The sequence below is a fragment of the Stigmatopora nigra genome, chromosome 21 (genome assembly GCF_051989575.1).
Source record: "Stigmatopora nigra isolate UIUO_SnigA chromosome 21, RoL_Snig_1.1, whole genome shotgun sequence".
NCBI lineage: Eukaryota > Metazoa > Chordata > Actinopteri > Syngnathiformes > Syngnathidae > Stigmatopora > Stigmatopora nigra.
In genome coordinates this window covers 6,820,588-6,845,647 of record NC_135528.1, presented here as the reverse complement: position 1 = coordinate 6,845,647, position 25,060 = coordinate 6,820,588, and the positions used below count along the sequence as shown (strand labels likewise).

Sequence of the window (25,060 nt, the reverse complement as noted above, 5' to 3'; positions counted from 1 at the left end):
AATATTATGATAATAAAGATTAAAGTCATTTTGTTGCCTATGTTCTGAAACGCATACCGGAAGTCGTTTGACTTCACTGGCTTCAATTTAAGTCTGTGTGAGCATAAAACTGCTCTTTGTGTTATATTAGGAGATTTAAGTCATATTGAGTTATTTTATCTTAGGGGTATCAACTTTTGGAGACGTGTTTGTGTGTGCGCGTGCACAACATTGCTTTTCACGTAATATAAGGTTTCAGTAAGATTGGGAGTAAAGAAATTGATGTCAACACAAACAAATGATCCGTATGTTTTCCTTTCCGTTGCAATAAAGTTATGTGGGGGAAAAAGTGACGTCATTCATCCAAACCAGGAAAAAGGTGAAAGAAGAAGATAGCAGCCATCTTCCTAAGGTCGGCTATTCGGCGCAGGAAAATAGTTTTAAAATAACCCGCTAAAATATTAATCATTAGTCCTGTTTATGTGTGATGGGAAAATAGATATGTGGGTTGTTTAGTGGCATTCGTGGTGTGTTTGCGTAATGGCTTTGCGCCGTCTATTGTGCTAGTTGTTTGCCCTCACCCAAATTAGCAGGGGAAAGTTAGCTAGTCCTACGCGGTGCGGAATAGCAAACGTTCACCTCTATTAACTGTTTTTTGTACTTTCTACGAACATTACAGTTCAATAAAACCGAGGCCTCGTTAGCATTATGTCATGTTGTAGAATTAGCATTGAACATTAATTCATTGCATGCACGACAGGAAGCCACGTTTTGTTTACTTTCCGGTGCTATTTTAATCGTGTCAACTCATGTTTATGTTTTTAGCCATTTATTTTCTTTAAATTTATTTTTGTACTCCTTAACCTATAATTGATGAGGATTTGTAACGAAAATGTTATTGTTTGTATAACTAATTTCAATACAATTTCTAAAAGGCATGCTGTTTTTTTTAACGAGGTTGTAGTTTAATTTGTTTACATTTTTTTTGAAAAATGGTAAAAGCTTTGACAAAACAAGAAAACGTATGGTCAGCTTGCGTTTATTTTAGATGCCTCGACATTGTTCTGCTGGCGGCTGCAAATCTCGTGACAACCGTGAGACTCGCCATGCTGGAATCACATTCCACAAGTAATAATAAAGCATTGTTGACTTGAAAACAAGTTTTTTTTGCTGTTCTGCATAGCTGAGATTAACAATTTAGACCATGATTTGTTTAATGTCCCAGGTTGCCCAAAGAAGCCTCTCGTCGGAACCTCTGGATCAGCAACTCCCACCGTTCTGATTTCTGGGACCCTCAGACTGATTTTGTCTACTTTTGCTCCAGACACTTTAAGCCGGAAAGCTTTGAGTTGACCAGTTGCAGGTCAGTTTTGAGTGGAACAATCAGTCAATTCACAGAAATAATTGAGCTTGTTTTTAGAAGCGACAAATCTGTCATTTAAACTGCTTTACAGTTATTAGCCTTTTCTTAAATGGGCTTGATAGTAAGCTATTAAAATGGAGAAGCTACGTTTACGTACATCCTGCTTTTTTTTTGGTCTTGTAGTGGCATCAGGAGACTGAAAGAAGATGCCTTTCCAACGGTGTTTGATTCCTCCTCGCCAAAAAAGTGGCTTGGAGACATCCCAAAGCAACAAAGCGGGTGAGATTTAAAAAAAAAAGTGGCTTTTCATATCGTTAAAAAAAAGTACTTTTGAGGTACATACTAACGAATAATCCCTCTCATTTGTCTTAATGACCGTATCGATTATTTATCATTTAAAAAAAATCAAAATAGGAAATCTTCAGACGAGCACAAGTGCCAAACAAATCCAACTCCAACTGAGGTTGAGCTGGAGCAACCCGGATTCTCCCATGAAACGGCAGAAAATGGAGAACAGATCTCGTCTGCAAGAAAACCTCCCTTTCTCGCATCTTCAAATGGCTCCATCTCCCCTTCGCGTTACATGCGGCGTCTCCCTCCGCGCCCGGGCTTCTACCTGCCCAAGGAGCACAGCTACGCCCTACTCTGCCCCCTGCTGTGGAGGAGGCGCTACGACCAGGCCGTGGACTACTTGGAGAAGACCCTGCGGCAGCTGCACGCCGCCCGTCGCCGTGAAAACCGACTACGAGGCACCCTGCTGAGGCTACGCGACAGACGGCTGAAGACGCCAGCCAGCGAGGGCGACTCCGAGGACGACGGTCCCGCCGCGGCCAATAAATACTGCCGTATGTGCGGGCGAGGGCGCGGGACGCCAGAAATGGACAAAATGGCCGACCCGTCAGCTGAGAAACGCCACTCTAAGAAGTCCCGTTGGCTAAATTCTCCACGGGCCTTCCGAGGTCCACCACGTTTGCCCGACGCTCTTGACGAGTCACGTGAGGCGAAATCTTGCGATTCCCTCCTGTGGGTAAAGGGCCAAGACGAGGAGCGCTTTATATTGGTTCCCCTGGAAAACCGGCTGCAGAACCATCTCACCGCGGAGGACGCGACGGAATCCTCCTCCGAGAACGCGGGAGATCCCGGCGCTGGTCGGCGGTGTCCCCCACGTGACGCCACCTCGCCGGAAGACCCGAGCGAAGACGTGAGGGAGAAACTGAAAGAACACCTGGAGGGCTTTCACCTGCAGCTCAGCCACGAGTATGCTAGCTGACAAGTCTCATTTTCACCAAAAAATACAATCAAATAAACTCTAATGATTTTGAAGGACTATCTTAGCCCATAAATTCATTCTTTTGCACGCCAATACAAACTGTAGTTTATCATCCCAAAACAATGCGCTCATCGGGCGTGGCTTGTCATATTTGAGTGGGTGGGAGTTTGTTTTGGATGACCCCCTCAGTGTGTAGATCATGTTGAACAAGACACACCCTCAAGGACTTCATTTGGAAATAAATCCTCGCCATCTGCTGCCATTTTTTTCTTCTTTTTAGATAAATTCCTGTGGTGAATTTGAAGCAAAATGTGGAGCAGCCCCCTCCTCAGCCTCACCCTCACGATCACCCTCACCCGCTCACCCCCACCCCCTCCAACGGCCCTCTCACATAAAAGCAGATAGATGGAATGTGGTTTGGCCTGTTTCCTCCTTCCCTCTCTTTTTTTCTTTTAATGACTGATTTCAAAACGACTTTTAACCCCTTGATGACTTTTGATGCTAATTTGTGATGTTTCAGGGCCTTTTTAAAAAATTACATTATTTTGTATTATACATTGACGGCCATAGACGTCAAACACAACTGATCATTTGACTCTGTTTTGGATCATTTCTGGGTCACTTTTGGTGCCTTTTTAGGTAATGTTACAGTTTTATTTATTTTTTTAAATTCCTGTAAAAATATGTTAAGACAGTTTGTTGCTAATGAATGACATTCCATTCTATATTTGTTATTTAAAAAGATTTTTGCGTATAATAACTCTCTGGCCCCATTGACAGCAGAAGACGTCCCCTCAACTTCTACCAAAAAGCAAAAACTTTAAAAAAAAAAATCTTCCAATCTTTTTAAAGTTGAATCAAATCAATGCAAGGCATCTCAAAATGGAGCCTTGTCAAATAGAAGAGAAAAAAAATGGCAACAAACCCGTCCTAAAACGTTCCAGATGTGAACTGGAAAGAGAATCTGGCAACATGACAGACTTATTCTTTACAAAATTGTACACACCCAAGCATCACAACGGCAACACAAACACAGTGTGATGGTGTCACATTATGGCGCATTTGCTTCCTTTTTTTACAGCTTCTTCCTGCTTTTTCTCCCCCTTTCCTCTTGTCTTTAGCGGTGAAGGGAAGAAGGGAGGATCCGGGACGACTGCCAGTTGCTGACAAAAACTCAGATCACCACACACACACATACACATGCGCATACACACACATTGAAAGGAGTGGATAGACACGCAGGACCAGAAGTTGCCACATTCGAACCAAGACTCGACATGCCTCAGGTAAGTCACCGACACAACTTATACCACCAAATCGGCACGCATTCCTAATCATAAGTTGTTTTTTATTAATTTTTTTTATTCCCCATCTGTAAATATTGATAAAACGAGTCGCTTGTTTGGCTGTTTTAAAGTTTCGACGTCTAAAGTAGACAAAAGGAGACCATGAAAAGTTACTTTTAAGTCGTTTCATGGAAGAAAAAGTTCCTTTTGGGCTGTCTTTTTGTTCTTTTGAGTCGTCTTTTCGTTCCTGAGGCAGAAGGAACGGAGTGAGATTTGCAAGCGGCCCCGCCCTAAAATGTATGAAGAACTTTTTCCAAATGTCCAACTGCGCATGCGCGCTATTAATTCGTTTTTAATTAAAACAATATGACGTCACGTGTTTAAAAATTGAGATGATTTATAGGGGGAAAAATGGGCTCGCTTCTCCTCGACCACCAGGAGCAATTTATTAGAACAATAGCCAAAAAATGTGAATTATTTGAACATAAATATTGTTTTTAGGTCTTATTTGAATGATTGTGAGCAAAGTGGGTTATGTCGAGCCTACCTTTTTTAATCATTATTATTTGAGCTAGAAAATGACCCAAGAAAGGATGTATGTTGCATGAAGTAATAAAAAAATGAAACGTTTCCAGTAATAATTAGATAGAATTTAATACATTTGCTGTTATTATACCAGTATACTGAATTTTAAAGCTCCACCTTAAAGTGTCAGAAATTGGGAATAGAAAAAATGATATTTGCTTTGATTAGAGCTACATGGTAAACAGAAATATTCAGTTTGGTTGGCAATAAGATCCCTTAAAACAGCTTAAAGTTGAAGTTAAGCTAGCTTGTACTGTTTCAATTTAGCTAAAAAAATAAGGACGTCAAGTGCAAAGGTGAAGAAAGGCTTGCAGCGGCTTGCCATTGGTTTAAGAAGGGCGTGGTGTCGTCGCTTTGTGTGTCTTGCAAAGCTGCCTGCCCACATGCGTGGAATAACTACTTGTTGCTATATATATATATATTTCTTTCTTTCTTTTTTTTTTAAATGAAGAGAACGCTAACTCGTGGTCATGTTGCATGTGACTTGTGTCAGAGGGAAGGAATGAACAAACATGAGAGGCATTGTTTAACAAAACCCTGCAAATTCTCATCCTAATTTGATTTATGAACATTTTAGGGAGTTTTTTTTAAATGTATGTACAATACAAGTGGGCGGAGGGATATATGAATGACGTGATGGTGAAAAGTAGGTTTTATATCGATTTTTTTTAGCTGCTATAGTTCACTGTATTGTGCTTTTTTTGGGTTGCAAAATGGACGCCCAGTTGAATATTTGTGGTTTAAAAGCCATGTGACTCACCATGAATGAAATAGTGGGAGAGTAGCTTTGTGAAAAGTCACTCCCCTACGACGCTAAACTCGCGTGACATTAGACAAGATGTACTTTTTTGATAGCTAAAAAGACACCTTGATCCAAGGACACTTTTTTTGCTGGAATTAGAAACAAAACTTGCACCCGAAGACCTAAAAAAAAAAATAGAATATAGTGAGAGGAAACTGAGAATGTTGCTTAAAAATAAGATTTTTTCTTTCTTCTTGTCTTGTCCAGTACTCAGACTTGGAGGGCGCCATCAACACGCTGGTCACCCAGTTTCACTCGGCCTCGGCCGACAACGGCCCCACGCTAAAGTTGGACGAGTTCAAGGGACTTCTTTCCTCTCAGCTACCCAACCTGGCCAAGGTAAGACCAAGATCATCTCCAGCGTCTCTCTTCAAATATAATAGAGGTTTTTGGCAAGGGACCAATAGCTCTTTTGCACTTTTCCTCGCAGGGCTTCAACACGGAGCAAGGCCTGGGCGAGATCATGCGTAAAATGGGCGTGGCAGACGGCGAGGGCATCTCCTTCTCCCACTTCTGGAAGTTAATCCAGAACCTGGCCTCCTCCCAGCACGGCATCCTCGGCGGCGGCGGAAAGGGCACCTCGTGCAGTTGCGCCCTCCTGTGAACAAGCTCCTCCTCCTCCTGTGAACAAGCTCCTCCCCTTCCGCCAGTCAACCACTTGCCAGGTTACACTCCCCCCACCAAAACCTACAAAAATGTAGAAAACATCGTCAATAGTCGTCGGGCAGAGTCCAATAATAAAAATTAAAAACACTGCCCACGTGCAAGGCATTCCATTTTTAGACACTAACTTCTCTATATGGCAGGTTTTAACATTTCCTATATACATTATGTCATACAAAAAAATCATTCCAAACCAAACCATGGTGCAAAAAATATATATATATTTTTTAAATAATGAACTAACCGTCTTCCACCAGCAAAATGGGATTGCCGGTGCTCTTAACCAAAATAATATCAAAACAAATATTCCTTGTCATATACCAGAAAATTGAATAGGTACAAAAGATCAAACCTGCTCTAATCATTAACCCGCCTTCCTTTTTTTTCCTTTTTTTCTGTCCATGTATCGTCGGGTGTCGTCCAAAAGGGTTTTGTTGACTTTTTACGTGTGTTTTGATTGGAAGTTGGATGAGATCAGCCATGACTAGAACTAGTTTGTGAAATAATGTTTGAATAAATTCACTCCTTGTGCACCAAGGCTTTGTTTTTATTACATTTGAAATAATTTTGTAATAGCCACAATGCGTTGAAATAATTAAGATGCACGCACAGACATGGCCGATGCTGGGTCATCCATGTTTGTTGGGGCGGGAGGTGGTTTTACCCGGATTTTTACCACGTGGCTGTTTTCAGGTCACCCCGCTAATCCCGTCCAATCTGCTTTACTTCTGATTAGCCATTTTACAGCCCCCTTCTCTTCCTTTCCCTGCTTTTAAATCAAGGGAAACCTGCTATGGTTTAAATGCAAGATTGAATTTGAATCTGGGAGGAGAAAAGTCTGCACTGAGGTGGGACCAGTCCGTGTTTTATGTGGGAAAATCGAGGAAATCTACTCAACAGGTACTTTTACAAAATGTCTCCAAAGGTAGGGAATTGGATGTTAAATCAACTTTTCTATTGATTGAACCCTGTGCTGGCATATTAATCTATGATTAAATTCTCATTTCCCGTTGCCTTTTATTTCCCCCCAAAAAAGAAAATATAAAATATTTTCAAGGCAGATATTATGATTTTCTGAACTCACTCCAGTCTTTAATGCTTAGCGGCTGTGCCGTATTTTGCACGCTATGTCTTCAATTTGCAGAATTGTATTTATTTGCACGGATGGTAAATTTCCAAATGTAGACTTTTATCATGGTAGCTGCTATTGTAGGGGGAAAATGTATGCAAATATTTATGCAAATAGAAGACCAACGGTAGTTACACTAAATCCAATTCATTCCAATAGGGAGTCCCCCCCCCCCCCAGACCAATTGGACGTCCATAACTGTCCATGGCAGGAACACTTTCAACATACACATATTTAGGTTGAAGACTTTTATTTTCTGTACCTTTAATCATTTATGAGTCGTGTCTTTTGTTTCTCTGTTTCAAGTTCTTTTTAAATAAAGCTTTTGTCGAAAACCCCTCGAGAATGGAAGGATGTTTTAGCCAGTTTTACTTGAGGGGGATACTAAATGACATTTTACAGTATGTTTTGCAGAAGGTCGTAAATCGCTTGAATTTGGTGGGAGGAGAAGGCTGTTTGTTGACATAGTGGAGACCCCCACCATTATCCCCCGTTACCCCCGTCAACCCCTCACGCTCCACGGTCAGCGTTTTCCACGCCGACACACGTTCGTCTCGTGGGCCATTCCAGCGTCGAGTTTTCCCGAGAGACATAACCCACATGTAAGAATAATTACTAATTCAATTGTGTTATTGCTTTTAATACACCTAGTAGTTACACCTCGTTTTAGCTAGGGCTTTAAATCTGTTGCGCACACAAAGAATTGACTTGTTTCGACACGAAAGTGAGCTAATGGACGAAAAAATGCGAATAATGCAGGGTCATGCTAAGGTAAAGTGTCATATTTCCAATGGAATTAACGCGAATTTTGAAGGAATTGTTTGTAAAACAAGGCGAGTTCACACCGGTTCGGTAATGAGGTGTTAGCTTGTAAGCTAGCTAGTAAGCATGTAGCCAGCGTCAAAGGTAAGTGCGTGTCATAAAAACGTGTCAAATAGTACGCTTTTCTTTTCAAAAACTGATCATTTTAATCATCCTAAGTACACTATGGTCCATTTCAATATGCTGTTTTACATGTTTGCATGTTTTGGTTTCAAGTAAATGCTTATTTGAGTTGATAGACGCTGATTAAAATGAACAATAATAATACAATTCGAGGAAAAAAAACAATACGAAATTTAATATAAATGATGTACGATGCTAATTAGGGACTCTAAGCTAATATAGATAAATAGAATAATTGTTGAGGCTGGTTTAATTTGGTTTAATTTAATAAGGGGTGTGCAGAACATTCGAGAAATAGAGCAGGTTTCCATCCCTGCTGTTTAAAATGCGGTCCAATATGGCATTCATTTGGGATTTTACACCTGTAATAAATAGACTGTAATAACCAGAAGAAGAAAAAACTTAATTGTCTTAACTCTGTTCCCCTGATCCCAAACTATTTACACTTGGAAAATAATGCCACTTTCTAATCCATCTGTCCCCCCTCAGCTTGTGTGAGCGATGCTAGGACCTAGCAACCAGAGGATGTGGTCTCGGCGAGGCTCACCGCCCTCGCTAACGGCGTCACCCTGACCCTCCATTCCTCGACCGTCCACGCTTCACAACATCCCGTCGCGATGGCGCCCGTCGTGATGACTCTGCTGTGCTTTCTCTTCTCGTCCGCCACCACGCTGACACCCAGGGTCTCCTTTCCCATGGGTGGGTTCAGACATTTTAAAATGATATGTAGGGATGTCATTAAATCTTCTTCCAGTTATTTTATATATCCCGTTTTTATGGGCAGGAAGTCCCGGGAGACGCGTCACCCGCTTCGGCAGCGCCGACGTGGGCAACACCACCACCCTGCTCCTCGCCGACGGCGACAACACCCTCTACGTGGGAGGCCGCGACGGCGTGCTGGCGCTGGACGTCAGCGGCGAGGACGCCATGGTTTTGAGGAACAAGGTAGAAGTCGGAGGCCAACACTGGTTTGTTTGCTACAACGGCACGCTCTGCTCTCGCAGCTGGACTGGAGGCCTTCGGAAAAAGATCTGGAGCAATGTTCCATGAAAGGAAAGATGTTGGCAAGTACCTTCTTTTGTATTACAATTATTTTGATGATTGCTTTTTTCTTTCAAATCCCAAATATAAATGTGTATACATATTTTTTCTAGACGGACTGTCCTAATTTCATCCGCGTGCTGTTGTTCCTGAACGCCACTCACATCTACGCCTGTGGAACATTCGCCTTTAGCCCGCGGTGTATCTATATTGTGAGTTTGTCCTCAGTCTATAAATCCAGGGAGTCCTTGGGCTATGACGTCAATCCAAACCCGAATGACGGTGCAAGTCCAAACAAATAGAAAATACACTTGCACTGGAAACCACCTTGTTTTACCATATATTTCAATATGCATCACACAAATGGATATCATTGACAGAATTCTTTTTTTAATGTACTGCTTCTTTTGGTTGCCACCCCCCCCCCCCCCCCCCCCGCACACACACACATTTTTTGCACATTAAAAGAACGCCGAGACATTAGAGGCCAGCCCGAAGCCTGACGAGGGACGAGGTCGCTGCCCTTATGACCCCTACCAGCGTAACACTGCTATCATCGTAGGTAAGAGTTGTTCTTTTTTGACCGGCTCTTTTTCGTCCGGCTCTTTTTTTGATCAGCTCTTTTTTTGTCCGGCTCTTTTTTTGACCGGCTCTTTTTATGACCGGCTCTTTTTTGGCTGTTCCTCAGACGGAGAGCTGTACACGGGCACCGTGGCGGACTACCGGGGAAACTGGCCACTCATTTCTCGCCACCTGAGCGAAGGCTCACGCGTGGACCTGAAATTGGACGACACGCTGGGATGGCTGGAAGGTCAGCACGGGTCGCAGGGTTCGCTCGCCGCTTTCTTTGTGGTCCCCCGTCAAAACGCCTATCGCTCTCCACGCAGATCCCACCTTCATTGGCTCCACCTTCATCCAGGAGGAGGGAAAGATCTACTTTTTCTTCAGCGAAGTGGGCCAAGAGTACGACTTCATCGACAAGTTTGTGGTCTCGCGCGTCTCCCAAGTCTGCACGGTAGCGACCGTCGCTCGTGTACTTTTCCGCCGATGTGACCAGCAATGAATGCGAGTTCAGCTCGGTGCGTTCTTGACGTAGAGTGACGTGGGAGGCCAGAGGACGCTTCAACGGCGCTGGACCACCTTTGCCAAAGCGCAGCTGCTCTGCCAGGCGGACGGCGAGCTGCCATACAACGTCATCCAGGACATTGACAGCTTGCCACCGGCCGAGGGCGGGACGGCGGACGACACGCTTTTCTACGGCATCTTCACATCCCAGTGGTTGGTAATACCTTGTCAAGTCGTCACATCATCCTCCTTATGGACGGCGTCGTTGTGTGTAGTGGGCGTGGCTGATTTAGTTTGCACTTCGAACGCAGGTCGGTCAACTCGGGACTGGCGGCCGTGTGCTCCTTCCGCTTTTCCGACATCAAGTCGGCCTTCTCGGGCTCCTACAAGGTCCTCAACCGCGACACGCTTCAGTGGAGCACACGGGTTCAAGAGAGGGTGACCAACCCGGGGGAGGTAAATGTTTCAGCATGTAAAAGTAACCGCTTCAAATAATGTGACTTTTATCTCCTTCAGTGTGGCCTGCACAACGCGTCGGACAACGCCTTGCGCTTCGTCAAGGAGAACTTCCTGGCGGACGAGAGCGTGCGTCCGGCGGAAGGTTGGCCCACGCTGGTGTCCGCCGAGCGCCGCTACAGCCACCTGGCCGTCCAGCGGGTCTGGGCGGCCGACGGCGTCCCTCACGTGGTCCTCTTTCTCCTGACGGGTGAGCCCTCCCACTGCCGCATGGCCTGGGTGGCGCGTCAGCCCTCTCACCCGCATTTCCCCGCGCTCTTTTTTTAGAATCGGGGTACCTTCACAAAGCGGTGCTGCTGAAGAGCGGGGCGCACGTGGTGGAGGAGGTGCAGGTGTTTCTAAAACCACAGCGTGTCAAGAGCCTCAAGCTGTCCGTACCTAAGGTACCAAAACAATGCTACATTATTAAATAGACAATATACTGTGCATTATTTCTTCATTTTTATGAATTTACCAACAAAAAAAATCCCTCTTTTTTTTTTTTTTTAAGGGTCTGCTCTACGTGGGCACGTCGGAGGGAGTGCTCCGTCTCCCCACGGCCAACTGCTCCTTCTACTGGACCTGCGCTCAGTGCGTCCTCGCCCGGGACCCCTTCTGCGGGTGGGACGCCGCCCGACGGGCCTGCGTGGGCGTGGCCGGCGCCCACCTGGCCCAGGACGTGGAGGGAGGCAACGTGGAGAAGGCCTGCCAGAGCGTCACCTTCGCGCACCGGGCTCGTTTGGGACCCGACAGCCTGCCTGCCGGTGAGCTCCATACTCAAACAAACGAGGCGCTGTCGCTTAACCTGTGGTGTGTTCGCCAGCTCCGTGTCCGGCGGGCGAGCCGGTGTCGGTGTCGCTGCACCAGGTGGTGCGCCTGGCCTGTCCGGCCGCCTCGCGCCTCTCCCGCCAGTCGTGGGAGCGCCCCAACAGCCGCCTGTCCCCGGACCTCTACCTGCACCTGGACGACGGCGGCCTGAGCTTCGTGGCCACGCCCGCCACCCTGGGCCACTATCTCTGCCTGTCTGCCGAAAACGGCTTCCGCCAGACCATGGCGGTCTACCACGTCAAGCAGAGGAGCGGGCCCCCACCCGAGCCCGAACCCAAGCCGCCTCCCGAGTCCACGCGCGGTCCCGGCGGCCAGCTTGGGCGCAACTTCACGCTGTGGATGGTGAAAGCGTCGCCGGAAGAGGGGGCCGCTCTCCAGAATGGGGTGAGCCCGTCTTACCTCAAGGAGCTGGCGGTGGTGTCGGCGCTCTTGGTGCTCTGCCTGGCCGCGCTCCTCGCCGTCCTCCTCCACGCCATCAAACGGCGATGGCACGGGCGCACGGCGCCGCAGCCGGCCCATTCGGACGACGGACTACAGGGGAGCCCGCCGCCGGCCAAGCGCAACGGCCTATCCAACGGGGGGCCGCCACTCGCCGCCTCCAACGGCCACTTGCCCAACACGCCCATCTGAGCGAGGAGGCGCACTTACCACGGGACCCCGCCAGCCGCTCCGGACCACGTGTCCAAGTGCAACAGTAGGGAAAGACGACCAGGAGGTTTTAGGCCACGCTAAGTTGGTTGGTGTCGTCGTAAAAGAAAAAAATGTTCTATTCATAATTTAATACATTTCAAACAAAATTGGTCATACTGCTAACTTTTTTTTTTTTGCAGGTGGCAGAAATATTCCCCAAATGTTAGTGTTATGCTATCCGTTTTTTTGCGAGACCATCTTTTTTTCCCAGGCGTTTAACCACAATTTTTTGATGAATACTTGAGCGTGGCCCAAATACTCCTTTGTCATTTTAAATTTGTTTCCACTATATGGAATGCTATCCGTTAGCATTCCATGCCAGGCGACTGCTCCCTGTCCAGTACTTCACTTTGTACAACAACAAAAAAAAGAAGAAAAGATTGAATAGTTTGTAGAAAATCACTGTTTGCACACTTTTTCTCACCAGGTGAACTTTTGTACGATTTTCTACCAAAAAGTGTGGCGTGTTACGGAATTGCTGTTCCTAAACGTGCGTGCCTTGGCTACACGACAACTCTTGCACCCTGTAATAATGTGACCGTCAAAGTACTGGTGCCACTTTTTTTGAATGTTAAATGTGAACATGGTACTACGTAAGTAACGTGCTTAGTGACCACTTTGAATTCTCCACGGGAGAAAAAAACGGGACCAAATGTGTTGTTTTTACTCATCTGGGGAGGGACATACTCAAGGCACTACCACTGTCTTTAGATACTTTTTGGGGGGGGGGGGGGTGGGGGGGGGGGGGTTGGAATGTCCTTAAATTCACATCTGGACCAAATCCGGGAGGGGGGGGGGGCACAGCTGTTGCTACAAAAAGTGAAAAACTAGGAAATACAACCACTATCATAATAAATATTGTGTTGAACTTTCTATGTCAGTCATGACTTGGCACAATTATTGGTAGAAAAGTGTACACTAGGAAATTAAAAGTACTCTTAGTTCATTCTAGTAAGGTTGTAGAAACCTTTTACATATGCTATCAGTGCATTATTAATTTTAAAATTAACAAGTCTAAATTTTATGTATTATCAAAACAATTCCAAATGCGTTCCCTGCAAAAGGTTCTTTTTGTGTATAAATGAAATATGTGCAGTAAAAAAAGCCCACATTTAGTCATGAACTTGCAAAAAAAAATACCATTTTAAAAAGAATAGTAGTTTATATGTCATTCCCTTTTCCATGACCAACTAAAAAAAAACTTAACCTAAAATTGTTTTCTAGCATCACTGCGTGATGACATCACAGACATCATCTTCCGTCCCGGCCGGTCTGTGAAAAGTCTGCAGCGTCCCCCTTTGCTGCAGTGCAATCACACAAACACACTCACGCACACCCATCTCTCCCTCCCTTCTATTTTTACAGCCCGGCCGCCTGCCTGCTTGCACGGCAACTACTTCATCGAGGAGCTTCTTCAGCGAGTGACTCGGCACAGGTAAAAAAAAAAACATTAATTTTTACAAAAAAATGTATCAATATTTTTTGGGGGGGGGGGCTTTGTTTTGACCCAGTACGGGATTTCCATCCGAGCAGAGTCGTACTGCGGCAGCAGCTCCATCCCATTTTGGTGCAGTGTACTTTTAAAAAGTCGCCTGCAAATGACTACAATATGAAAAAAATGTTCTTGATTTATTCATGGCGAATGTCCATTTTGTCCCGCCGTCCGTCCTTTTAAGAGATCTCTGGCCGTTTTGGCTGAGTCAGGCAAGTCAAGGACAAACGAGGCCTGCATGTTTAATTCATTCATTCACAAGGAGATGGACAACCAATCATAGCTAGGGACAATTTAGAGTGTTGAATTAGCCTGTCATGCCGTTTTTAGGACACGGGAGGAAAGCGGAGTCCCCAGAGAAAACCCAAGAAAGCCCGGGGAGAAAGGGGATTGAACCCTCGACTGCATAACTGTGAGGCCCACATTCTAACCGCTCGCCGCATTTTGAATTTACATTTGGAAATACGAAAGGCTCAGGCACATGTCCTGAATTTTTATTTGCAGTGGCGAGATGGCCCAAAACGACCCCAAAAACCCCAGCGCCCCGTCGGGAGCTCTGACCCCGGGTCAGCTGCAGTCTCACTTCAAGATGGAGCCCAAGACGTTAGGGGTGGGATCCGCCGGAAATGTTGCCGTGGACGCCAAAGGCGGGTGTGGCTCTTTTTAAAAAGCGTCTGTCTTCTTGTCCGGTTTGTTTTGGTCTCCAGGCCGTCCAACTGGTGATCGCCGCGTTGATCCTTTGCCTCAGCGCTTCGGTGCTCCAGCTCCATGAAATCCACTTCACGGGCGACGTGGTGCTCTTCTTGGTGGTGGTGGTCCAGGTGGCCTTGTCGGGGTCCGTCTTGATCCACAGCGGGAGGAAGCCCACCTTGTTTTGGGTCAGTAGGATCTTCACCGAGTCTTAAAGAGCCTCTTTAAACTTAGATTTTTTTTTTTTTGATTTCCAGGTGAAATGCTCCCTGGTGCTTCATCTGATCAGCGCGGCATTTGCAACCGCCGCCCTGGGCCTGATGTCCAAGCACCTCCCGTACAGGCAGGATTCGTACCACTGCGAGCACTGTCGCCGTATGGAGCTCCACGCTGTGGTAATGTCGAACTTCATATTATTATGGTGACTGACTGAAACAATGTGTTTGCTAGACGCAAAGAAATACCCAATATCAGGGGTGTCCAAACTGCCCTTACGCCAGTTTGTAGAATTGGCATCAATAATAGTCCAATTTGATAAAAAGAGAACGTTTTATTTATTTACCTAGTGTGAGTAAATCTTTATATTGTTGCTGTGTCGTGATTCAAATGATTCATTGTGATTAATTACATGCACACTTTGGATTCATCCATTTTTTTGTCATGTTTTAAATTAAAAATGATCATAATTTTCTTCCAAAAACAAAAGCGGAAGACTCCCGTCATTTGATCGTTGGAAGTTTGGACACCCCTGGCGTCCGTGTTATATTAAAGCCCGTTTGTGTTCGGGTAAAAAAAGACACCCGTAGACGCTTTTTGATGTTTTGTCTCGGCAGCTACATTGTTTCAGGAGATGCACCGAGCTGGTCGAGCAAAAGTGCAAAGTAAGCACGCGGCCGGCTCATTTTTACAGCTTTTCTGCTATTGATTTTGTTTGGACTGGCGTTCATTTTGGCCTTGGTGCTGATTTTTGTTGCTCTGTGTGCCAACATGGGCGCTCAGCTTTTGATTGACGGCATCCTGGGAACGCTGGTCCTCTTCCTGGTTCTGGAGCTCCTCATCTGTATCACCGCCATGCTCTTTGGACTCACCGTTCTAGCTGCGCGGAGGAGCCAGGTGAGGATGGCATCAAGACATTTCTTTGTTTGTTTAGTTGGATTGTTCAAGAATTGACCATGTATAGTTTTCTTAAAAAATGACATAGTTTAGTAAGGCTTTTTTCTTTTAAAAAATGACATAGTATAGAAAGTCTAGTATAGTATATACTTAGTTGTTTCTGTGTATTTGTAGTCAATACCTTCAAATGATGACAGAGAAAAGTGTAGCCACTTGGTGGCGCAGAGGTTTGTTCACTGGACTCCCATGTGGGAGACCTGGGTTCAAATCCCGTTTTGAACACATTTTCACTTAGTTGTTTCTGTGGACTTGTAGTCAATACCTTCAAATGTTGACAGAGGAAAATGTAGTCAAATTGTGGCCTAGTGGTTAACTCACCTGTCTCTTGTCTGGGAGACCTGGGTTCAAATCCCGGTTGGTACACTTTTTCACTTAGTTGTTTCGGTGGACTTCTTCTAAAATACTCAAATGATTATAAGAAGAGTGTAGTCACTGGGTTGGCGCAGAGGTTAGATCACTGGACTCCCGTCTGGGAGACCCGGGTTCGAATCCCGGTCGTGACACTTTTTCACTTAGTCGTTTCTTTGGACTTGTAGTCAAGAAACTTAAATGATGACTGAAAAAAGTGTACTGACTTGGTTGGCGCAGAGGTTAGATCACTGGACTCCCGTGTGGGAGACCTGGGTTCGATTCCCGGTCCGGACACTTTTTCACTTAGTTGTTTCGGTGGTCTTCTTCTAAAATACTCAAATGATTACAAGAAAAGTGTAGTCACTGGTTTGGCGTAGAGGTTAGATCACTGGACTCCCGTGTGGGAGACCTGGGTTCGATTCCCGGTCGGGACACTTTTTCACTTAGTTGTTTCGGTGGACTTCTTCTAAAATACTCAAATGATTACAAGAAAAGTGTAGTCACTTGGGTGGCGCAGAGGTTAGATCACAGGACTCCCGTGTGGGAGACCTGGGTTCGATTCCCGCTGCCGTCGTTTGGCTGAAAATACTTGGAAAGACGAATTGGTCAATGGAATAAGAAGAGTGGGGAAAAAAAAAAAGAAAAAACTTTTTAATTTATATTAAACACTTAGTCATACTTTTCAGCAAAAGGTTATATTCCGAACTGCCTTCGGCAGTTCGGAAGACACTTGATGGACCTGTATGTGCGAAAGGCGTTCTCGGGTCGGCCTTCGGCCGACCCTCGACCGCTTGCTTGGTCAGTGAACCGCCGACACCGGGAAGCGAACTCACGTTCTCTCCGTGCAAAGGCGAGTGTGCAACCCACAACACCAACTCGTGCCCCACTTATACATGGGTGTTGAAACGTTTTATCCAAGGAAACGGGGTGAAACACTTAGTCATTTTTTTGACAAAATGTTTCATCCACTACAGAACACTTGAACACTTATACACTTAAACACTTAAACACTTAAACACTTAAACACTTAGACATTAGAACTTATTCTTTTAACTGAATAATATTTGGAAAATCTTTGCTTGGACTTGGATTTGAACCCAGGACCACAGAGGTGGAAGACTGATGACTTAACCACTGGGCCACCACCCTGTGAGAGAAAGCAGTAGTACTTATACTTTTATCTCATTCATTTACCTGAATAATATTGGAAAATCTTTGCAAGCACCTGGATTTGAACCCAAGACCAAACAACTATTAGTACAGTAAAGCTTTTTTTTTCTCATAAAAAACGACAGTATAGTAAGGCTTAAAAATGGACATAGTATAATAAGGCTTTTTTTCTTAAAAAACAACATAGTATAGTTAGGCTTAAAAATGGACATAGTATAATAAGGCTTTTTGTCTTAAAAAACGACAGTATAGTAAGGTTTAAAAATGGACATAGTATACTAAGGCTTTTTTTTTTTTAAAACGACATAGTATAGTAAGGCTTAAAAATGGACATAGTATACTAAGGCTTTTTTTCTTGAAAAATGACATAGTATAGTAAGGCTTAAAAATGGACATAGTATACTAAGGCTTTTTTTTTAAAAACGGCATAGTATAGTAAGGCTTAAAAATGGACATAGTATACTAAGGCTTTTTTTCTTGAAAAATGACATAGTTTAGTAAGGCTTAAAAATTGACATAGTATACTAAGGCTTTTTTTCTTAAAAAAACAACATAGTATAGTAAGGCTTAAAAATGGACATAGTATAGTAAGGCTTTTTTTCTTGAAAAAACGACATAGTATAGTAAGGCTTTTTTTCTTGAAAAAATGACATAGTATAGTAAGGCTTTTTTTCTTGAAAAAACGACATAGTATAGTAAGGCTTTTTTTTCTTAAAAAACGACATAGTATAGTAAGGCTTTTTTCTCTGAAAAAACGACATAGTATAGTAAGGCTTTTTTTCTTGAAAAAATGACATAGTATAGTAAGGCTTTTTTTCTTGAAAAAACGACATAGTATAGTAAGGCTTTTTTTTCTTAAAAAACGACATAGTATAGTAAGGCTTTTTTTCTTGAAAAAACGACATAGTATAGTAAGGCTTTTTTTCTTAAAAAACGACATAGTATAGTAAGGCTTTTTTTCTTGAAAAAACGACATAGTATAGTAAGGCTTTTTTTCTTGAAAAAAACGACATAGTATAGTAAGGCTTTTTTTCTTGAAAAAACGACATAGTATAGTAAGGCTTTTTTTCTTGAAAAAACGACATAGTATAGTAAGGCTTAAAAATGGACATAGTATAGTAAGGCTTTTTTTCTTGAAAAAACGACATAGTATAGTAAGGCTTTTTTTTTTAAAAAACGACATAGTATAGTAAGGCTTTTTTTCTTGAAAAAACGACATAGTATAGTAAGGCTTTTTTTCTTGAAAAAATGACATAGTATAGTAAGGCTTTTTTTCTTGAAAAAACGACATAGTATAGTAAGGCTTTTTCTCTGAAAAAAAACGACATAGTATAGTAAGGCTTTTTTCTCTGAAAAAACGACATAGTATAGTAAGGCTTTTTTTTCTTAAAAAAACGACATAGTATAGTAAGGCTTTTTTTCTTGAAAAAACGACATAGTATAGTAAGGCTTTTTTTCTTGAAAAAATGACATAGTATAGTAAGGCTTTTTTTCTTGAAAAAACGACATAGTATAGTAAGGCTTTTTTTTCTTAAAAAACGACATAGTATAGTAAGGCTTTTTTCTCTGAAAAAACGACATAGTATAGTAAGGCTTTTTTTCTTGAAAAAATGACATAGTATAGTAAGGCTTTTTTTCTTGAAAAAACGACATAGTATAGTAAGGCTTTTTTTTCTTAAAAAACGACAGTATAGTAAGGCTTTTTTTCTTGAAAAAACGACATAGTATAGTAAGGCTTTTTTTTCTTGAAAAAACGACATAGTATAGTAAGGCTTTTTTTCTTGAAAAAACGACATAGTATAGTAAGGCTTTTTTTCTTGAAAAAAACGACATAGTATAGTAAGGCTTTTTTTCTTGAAAAAACGACATAGTATAGTAAGGCTTAAAAATGGACATAGTATAGTAAGGCTTTTTTTCTTGAAAAAACGACATAGTATAGTAAGGCTTTTTTTCTTGAAAAAACGACATAGTATAGTAAGGCTTTTTTTCTTGAAAAAACGACATAGTATAGTAAGGCTTTTTCTCTGAAAAAAAACGACATAGTATAGTAAGGCTTTTTTCTCTGAAAAAACGACATAGTAGAGTAAGGCTTTTTTTTCTTAAAAAACGACATAGTATAGTAAGGCTTTTTTTCTTGAAAAAACGACATAGTATAGTAAGGCTTTTTTTCTTGAAAAAACGACATAGTATAGTAAGGCTTTTTTTCTTGAAAAAATGACATAGTATAGTAAGGCTTTTTTTCTTGAAAAAACGACATAGTATAGTAAGGCTTTTTTTTCTTAAAAAACGACATAGTATAGTAAGGCTTTTTTCTCTGAAAAAACGACATAGTATAGTAAGGCTTTTTTAATTGAAAAAATGACATAGTATAGTAAGGCTTTTTTTCTTGAAAAAACGACATAGTATAGTAAGGCTTTTTTTCTTGAAAAAAACGACATAGTATAGTAAGGCTTTTTTTCTTGAAAAAACGACATAGTATAGTAAGGCTTTTTTTCTTGAAAAAACGACATAGTATAGTAAGGCTTAAAAATGGACATAGTATAGTAAGGCTTTTTTTCTTGAAAAAACGACATAGTATAGTAAGGCTTTTTTTCTTGAAAAAACGACATAGTATAGTAAGGCTTAAAAATGGACATAGTATAGTAAGGCTTTTTTTCTTGAAAAAACGACATAGTATAGTAAGGCTTTTTTTTTTAAAAAACGACATAGTATAGTAAGGCTTTTTTTCTTGAAAAAACGACATAGTATAGTAAGGCTTTTTTTCTTGAAAAAATGACATAGTATAGTAAGGCTTTTTTTCTTGAAAAAACGACATAGTATAGTAAGGCTTTTTCTCTGAAAAAAAACGACATAGTATAGTAAGGCTTTTTTCTCTGAAAAAACGACATAGTATAGTAAGGCTTTTTTTTCTTAAAAAACGACAGTATAGGAAGGCTTTTTTTCTTGAAAAAACGACATAGTATAGTAAGGCTTTTTTTCTTGAAAAAACGACATAGTATAGTAAGGCTTTTTTTCTTGAAAAAATGACATAGTATAGTAAGGCTTTTTTTCTTGAAAAAACGACATAGTATAGTAAGGCTTTTTTTTCTTAAAAAACGACATAGTATAGTAAGGCTTTTTTCTCTGAAAAAACGACATAGTATAGTAAGGCTTTTTTAATTGAAAAAATGACATAGTATAGTAAGGCTTTTTTTCTTGAAAAAACGACATAGTATAGTAAGGCTTTTTTTCTTGAAAAAAACGACATAGTATAGTAAGGCTTTTTTTCTTGAAAAAACGACATAGTATAGTAAGGCTTTTTTTCTTGAAAAAACGACATAGTATAGTAAGGCTTAAAAATGGACATAGTATAGTAAGGCTTTTTTTCTTGAAAAAACGACATAGTATAGTAAGGCTTTTTTTCTTGAAAAAACGACATAGTATAGTAAGGCTTTTTTTCTTGAAAAAACGACATAGTATAGTAAGGCTTTTTTTCTTGAAAAAACGACATAGTATAGTAAGGCTTTTTTTCTTGAAAAAAACGACATAGTATAGTAAGGCTTTTTTTCTTGAAAAAACGACATAGTATAGTAAGGCTTTTTTTCTTGAAAAAACGACATAGTATAGTAAGGCTTAAAAATGGACATAGTATAGTAAGGCTTTTTTTCTTGAAAAAACGACATAGTATAGTAAGGCTTTTTTTCTTGAAAAAACGACATAGTATAGTAAGGCTTTTTTTCTTGAAAAAACGACATAGTATAGTAAGGCTTTTTTTCTTGAAAAAACGACATAGTATAGTAAGGCTTTTTTTCTTGAAAAAAACGACATAGTATAGTAAGGCTTTTTTTCTTGAAAAAAACGACATAGTATAGTAAGGCTTTTTTTCTTGAAAAAACGACATAGTATAGTAAGGCTTAAAAATGGACATAGTATAGTAAGGCTTTTTTTCTTGAAAAAACGACATAGTATAGTAAGGCTTTTTTTTTTAAAAAACGACATAGTATAGTAAGGCTTTTTTTCTTGAAAAAACGACATAGTATAGTAAGGCTTTTTTTCTTGAAAAAATGACATAGTATAGTAAGGCTTTTTTTCTTGAAAAAACGACATAGTATAGTAAGGCTTTTTCTCTGAAAAAAAACGACATAGTATAGTAAGGCTTTTTTCTCTGAAAAAACGACATAGTATAGTAAGGCTTTTTTTTCTTAAAAAACGACAGTATAGGAAGGCTTTTTTTCTTGAAAAAACGACATAGTATAGTAAGGCTTTTTTTCTTGAAAAAACGACATAGTATAGTAAGGCTTTTTTTCTTGAAAAAATGACAGTATAGTAAGGCTTTTTTTCTTGAAAAAACGACATAGTATAGTAAGGCTTTTTTTTCTTAAAAAACGACATAGTATAGTAAGGCTTTTTTCTCTGAAAAAACGACATAGTATAGTAAGGCTTTTTTTCTTGAAAAAATGACATAGTATAGTAAGGCTTTTTTTCTTGAAAAAACGACATAGTATAGTAAGGCTTTTTTTTCTTAAAAAACGACATAGTATAGTAAGGCTTTTTTTCTTGAAAAAACGACATAGTATAGTGAGGCTTTTTTTCTTGAAAAAACGACATAGTATAGTAAGGCTTTTTTTCTTGAAAAAACGACATAGTATAGTAAGGCTTTTTTTCTTGAAAAAAACGACATAGTATAGTAAGGCTTTTTTTCTTGAAAAAACGACATAGTATAGTAAGGCTTTTTTTCTTGAAAAAACGACATAGTATAGTAAGGCTTTTTTTTTTAAAAAACGACATAGTATAGTAAGGCTTAAAAATGGACATAGTATACTAAGGCTTTTTTTTCTTAAAAAACGACATATTATAGTAAAGCTTAAAAACCAGCTTCCACCAAAGAAGTGGGAAACTGATGACTTAACCATTGGGCCACCACTCTTCAAGATTAAGTAGTAGTATTTGTTGGTTTGTCTCTTTTCATTCCCAAATCATACTTAGTACTTTGTGGTACCTTTCAGTGGGGGGAAAAAAACGACATAGTATAGTAAGGCATTTTCCTTGAAGAAAGAACATAGTATAGTAAGGCTTCTTTTTTTTTTTTTTTAATTGTTCTATTCAGGCTCCCAGTGAGAGACCTCGCTACCCACAGACTCGCCCACCTCCATCCCCAGCCGTCCAGGCTGTGCGTGCAGCCGCCCCGGCCGCGGCTGAGCCTGGGGTGTCTCAGGTAAGCACCCCCACCGAACCCAGCCCGTCCGCCCGCATCCACTTAACACTTACAAATATTACTTTCTGGACATGGCAGCAGGTGGCCGTGGTGGTGACGGAGCCTGACTCAGAAATGCTGGAAGAGATCACCACCCCGCCCACCGAACCTCAAGTGGAGCCCATTTAAAAAGCGGCCATTCTTACTCACTCTTTCACTCATTCACTCACTCACTCACCCCATTGTGTAAATAGAGGCGGTGCACTAAAGGCAAGCGACAAACATCATTGGAATGTGAGCAACAAGCCCACAAAAAATCCACACACAACCTTCAAAATGAGGAAAGGTAACAAAAAAAGTGAATCTAGTTACTCATAGCCATTGTATTTGATATATTGGGAATAATAGCATACTTCTCCAATGTTTGGCATGTTCAAATGAGGAACATTTTTGGAACATAACCTAGGATATTGGGTATTTATGTTAAAAGAATATGAGATTTAAATTTCAAAATTAAAAACTTGATGGGGAATATTTTTTAACATTTTATTTGTATTGTTTTATTGTTATTTCCTTTTGTCTTTGTTTTTCTCGCCATTATATATGTCGTTTTGTTTTCTTAACTTTATTTTTTACTTTATATATTTTTTCTTTCAATTATTTATTAAATATATTCATTCATTTCCCTGAATGTATTTTTTAATTCACCAAATAAAATAGGTTATAATAGACAACTGCAGTATTAGTTTTTTCTTAGACATTTGATCTATATTATTAAAAATGTACATTGGTGTTTATCTATTTTTTGTGACATTTAAAAAAGTATACTGCTTTTCTTAATGTTCAATTTAAATGAATAACAATGTAGTTAGTCCATTTACTATGCATGGAATGCTTATCAATCAAAGAGTTATTCAAAATATGACTTATCACAGATTTAAGGTAGTGTTGAATTGCTGTATACTGTAAATATAATATTTAATGTATCCTTTATAAATAGACATTCCGGAATAAAATGTAGATTGTCTAAAAGTGGCAAATAAAACTTTCCAAACAATAGGTGAATAACATGAGGATTTTACTTTATTGGTTTTTAGCAGATGATTGTGCACAATGATTAAACAATTTGAATTAAGTTAGTTTTTGTTTTGTTCCAAGTACTTATAATTACTAGGTCCCAAGTAAATAATTGGGCATGGCAATATAATAATTAACAGTTAGCTAGATCCTAAATTGACAATAGTACATCTTCAAAGCGGCTAAAATAAATAGAGGAAATACCTTACCAAGATGGCCGTGTTGGTCGCACAATTGTCGTCACTTCCTGCTTGTTTTGCAAAGTGAGTCGGGATATTAGCACTTCGCTTCCGGTTAACCCTCCTTTTCGGCAGCGGCTACTTCCTCGCCAACATGCCAGTGAGTATCTGCGCCTGTATTCCAACGATATTCCCCCTTTTTAACGACAATGGAGCGTAAATTAAATCACCAACATTCGAAATAAGCATTTGCGATTCTTTTGGTGTCTCCAACAACCGCATTTGTTAACTTTTAACCGCATTAAAACATAAATGAACGTCCACTTTCCTCGAGCGCATTGTCAGACAAGATGGCGGCGCGCACACGGCAAACATGGACACAGCCGAAGCGTGTGTCTCGCTCCCAAAACTCAGTCTTAACATTACCATGCCACACAAATGTCTAGAATTAACAATATACAATGGGGGTATGCTAATTGTAGTGATTATGCCGTGTGCCGAAAAGAAAAAAAATGGTTGCGTTACCTAACCAGAAACGTAGGCCGCCGTGGAAGCCTGACTGGGCAGCCTGGTGCCACTGACCTGGTAGTGTTTAACTTATACCCCAAACGATTGCATTATGGGGGTGAAGGTAGACGTGACTGGATTTATATCGATATTCGACTTTTAACCCCTTAATGCGCATAACTTGACCAACACGGGAGATTTTCGTTAGATTTCGTTTATCAGTAAAGTTGGATTGAGGAAGCAACAACGAATCACTATTGTGATTATTTCTTCCTGTGTTTCAAGCGTAAATACAGGGTACAGCATTTGGAGAAATAATCACAGTGATTAGTTATTGCTAGGATACTCACCGCTTTTTAGCTCGCAAAAGACTTGCTGCACCCTTTTGATTTTGCGATTTGTAATTAATTGTTCCTTCTCTTGTCACTTTTTTAGCTCGCAAAAGACTTGCTGCACCCTTCCGCAGAGGAGACGAGGAGGAGGCACAAGAAGAAGCGCCTTGTTCAGAGCCCCAACTCTTACTTCATGGATGTGAAATGTCCAGGTAAAGTTTGGCCAATGTGGTTTCCGCCCCTTATTCTGTTTTGGAAATTAACCCCCACTATCCCTGTAGGATGTTACAAGATCACGACAGTCTTCAGCCATGCTCAGACAGTGGTCCTGTGTGTCGGTTGCTCGACGGTCCTGTGTCAGCCCACCGGAGGAAAAGCACGCCTCACGGAGGGTCAGTATCACTTGACATTTTTAAACATTTATTCTGGCCCATTTGGTGGTCTTCCGTTCCTATTGCGATGCGAGAAAAAAACTCGGTTTGGAGAAGGGTTGTGCTATACCAATGGCACCTCCCTTTTGAAAGCCGCGAACAAGCATTTTGCAGCTGTTATTTGGAATTGGTGCAACAATTTGAGTAGAAATTTAACTGTTTTTTATCTCTTTTTCCCTCTCAGGCTGCTCGTTCAGAAGGAAACAGCACTAAGATGTTAATCCGGAGCTGAAGGTGGAATGCAACGGGATGGACGCTGTGGTGACAGACATAGATGCATTGCCACCTTCTTTTCCTTGTTCAATAAAATGTTTTGGCAAAATGAAAGACTACTTTGTGGAGAC

At 41.1% G+C, this 25,060-nt stretch overlaps 5 protein-coding genes across 7 annotated transcripts; all 5 read left to right on the top strand.

The window, feature by feature from the left end:
• Positions 1-231: 231 nt before the first annotated feature.
• On the top strand, positions 232-3,195 carry LOC144214726 (THAP domain-containing protein 7-like). The gene is made up of 5 exons (XM_077743349.1): positions 232-391; positions 1,028-1,107; positions 1,205-1,342; positions 1,526-1,621; positions 1,757-3,195. Exons 2-5 carry the CDS (start codon positions 1,028-1,030, stop codon positions 2,610-2,612), a joined length of 1,170 nt encoding a protein of 389 aa, XP_077599475.1. The 5' UTR covers positions 232-391; the 3' UTR covers positions 2,613-3,195.
• A 530-nt stretch (positions 3,196-3,725) lies between these two features.
• Positions 3,726-6,485, top strand: s100v2 (S100 calcium binding protein V2). The gene is made up of 3 exons (XM_077743351.1): positions 3,726-3,898; positions 5,493-5,624; positions 5,716-6,485. The coding sequence occupies exons 1-3, from the start codon at positions 3,890-3,892 to the stop codon at positions 5,887-5,889; spliced, it is 315 nt and encodes a 104-aa protein (XP_077599477.1). The 5' UTR covers positions 3,726-3,889; the 3' UTR covers positions 5,890-6,485.
• Positions 6,486-7,401: 916 nt separating this feature from the next.
• On the top strand, positions 7,402-12,844 carry sema4ab (sema domain, immunoglobulin domain (Ig), transmembrane domain (TM) and short cytoplasmic domain, (semaphorin) 4Ab). The gene is made up of 14 exons (XM_077743348.1): positions 7,402-7,679; positions 8,512-8,721; positions 8,807-8,967; positions 9,027-9,086; positions 9,177-9,275; positions 9,532-9,625; positions 9,752-9,874; positions 9,951-10,078; positions 10,160-10,341; positions 10,440-10,584; positions 10,645-10,834; positions 10,912-11,027; positions 11,135-11,387; positions 11,447-12,844. The coding sequence occupies exons 2-14, from the start codon at positions 8,640-8,642 to the stop codon at positions 12,079-12,081; spliced, it is 2,268 nt and encodes a 755-aa protein (XP_077599474.1). The 5' UTR covers positions 7,402-7,679; positions 8,512-8,639; the 3' UTR covers positions 12,082-12,844.
• A 119-nt stretch (positions 12,845-12,963) lies between these two features.
• Positions 12,964-23,247, top strand: LOC144214855 (uncharacterized). Of its 3 annotated transcripts, none has more exons than XM_077743562.1 (9): positions 12,964-13,576; positions 13,964-14,045; positions 14,138-14,243; positions 14,341-14,511; positions 14,581-14,718; positions 15,157-15,204; positions 15,323-15,436; positions 22,104-22,211; positions 22,293-23,247. In XM_077743562.1, exons 3-9 carry the CDS (start codon positions 14,145-14,147, stop codon positions 22,377-22,379), a joined length of 765 nt encoding a protein of 254 aa, XP_077599688.1. In that variant the 5' UTR covers positions 12,964-13,576; positions 13,964-14,045; positions 14,138-14,144; the 3' UTR covers positions 22,380-23,247. The 3 variants fall into 3 exon arrangements, with proteins under 3 accessions (XP_077599688.1, XP_077599687.1, XP_077599689.1); XM_077743561.1 differs by having other exon boundaries at positions 22,290-23,247; XM_077743563.1 differs by lacking the exon at positions 15,157-15,204 and having other exon boundaries at positions 22,290-23,247.
• Positions 23,248-23,491: 244 nt separating this feature from the next.
• rps27.1 (ribosomal protein S27, isoform 1) lies at positions 23,492-25,048 on the top strand. The gene is made up of 4 exons (XM_077742864.1): positions 23,492-23,606; positions 24,389-24,497; positions 24,567-24,677; positions 24,901-25,048. Exons 1-4 carry the CDS (start codon positions 23,601-23,603, stop codon positions 24,927-24,929), a joined length of 255 nt encoding a protein of 84 aa, XP_077598990.1. The 5' UTR covers positions 23,492-23,600; the 3' UTR covers positions 24,930-25,048.
• The last annotated feature ends 12 nt before the right edge of the window (positions 25,049-25,060 follow it).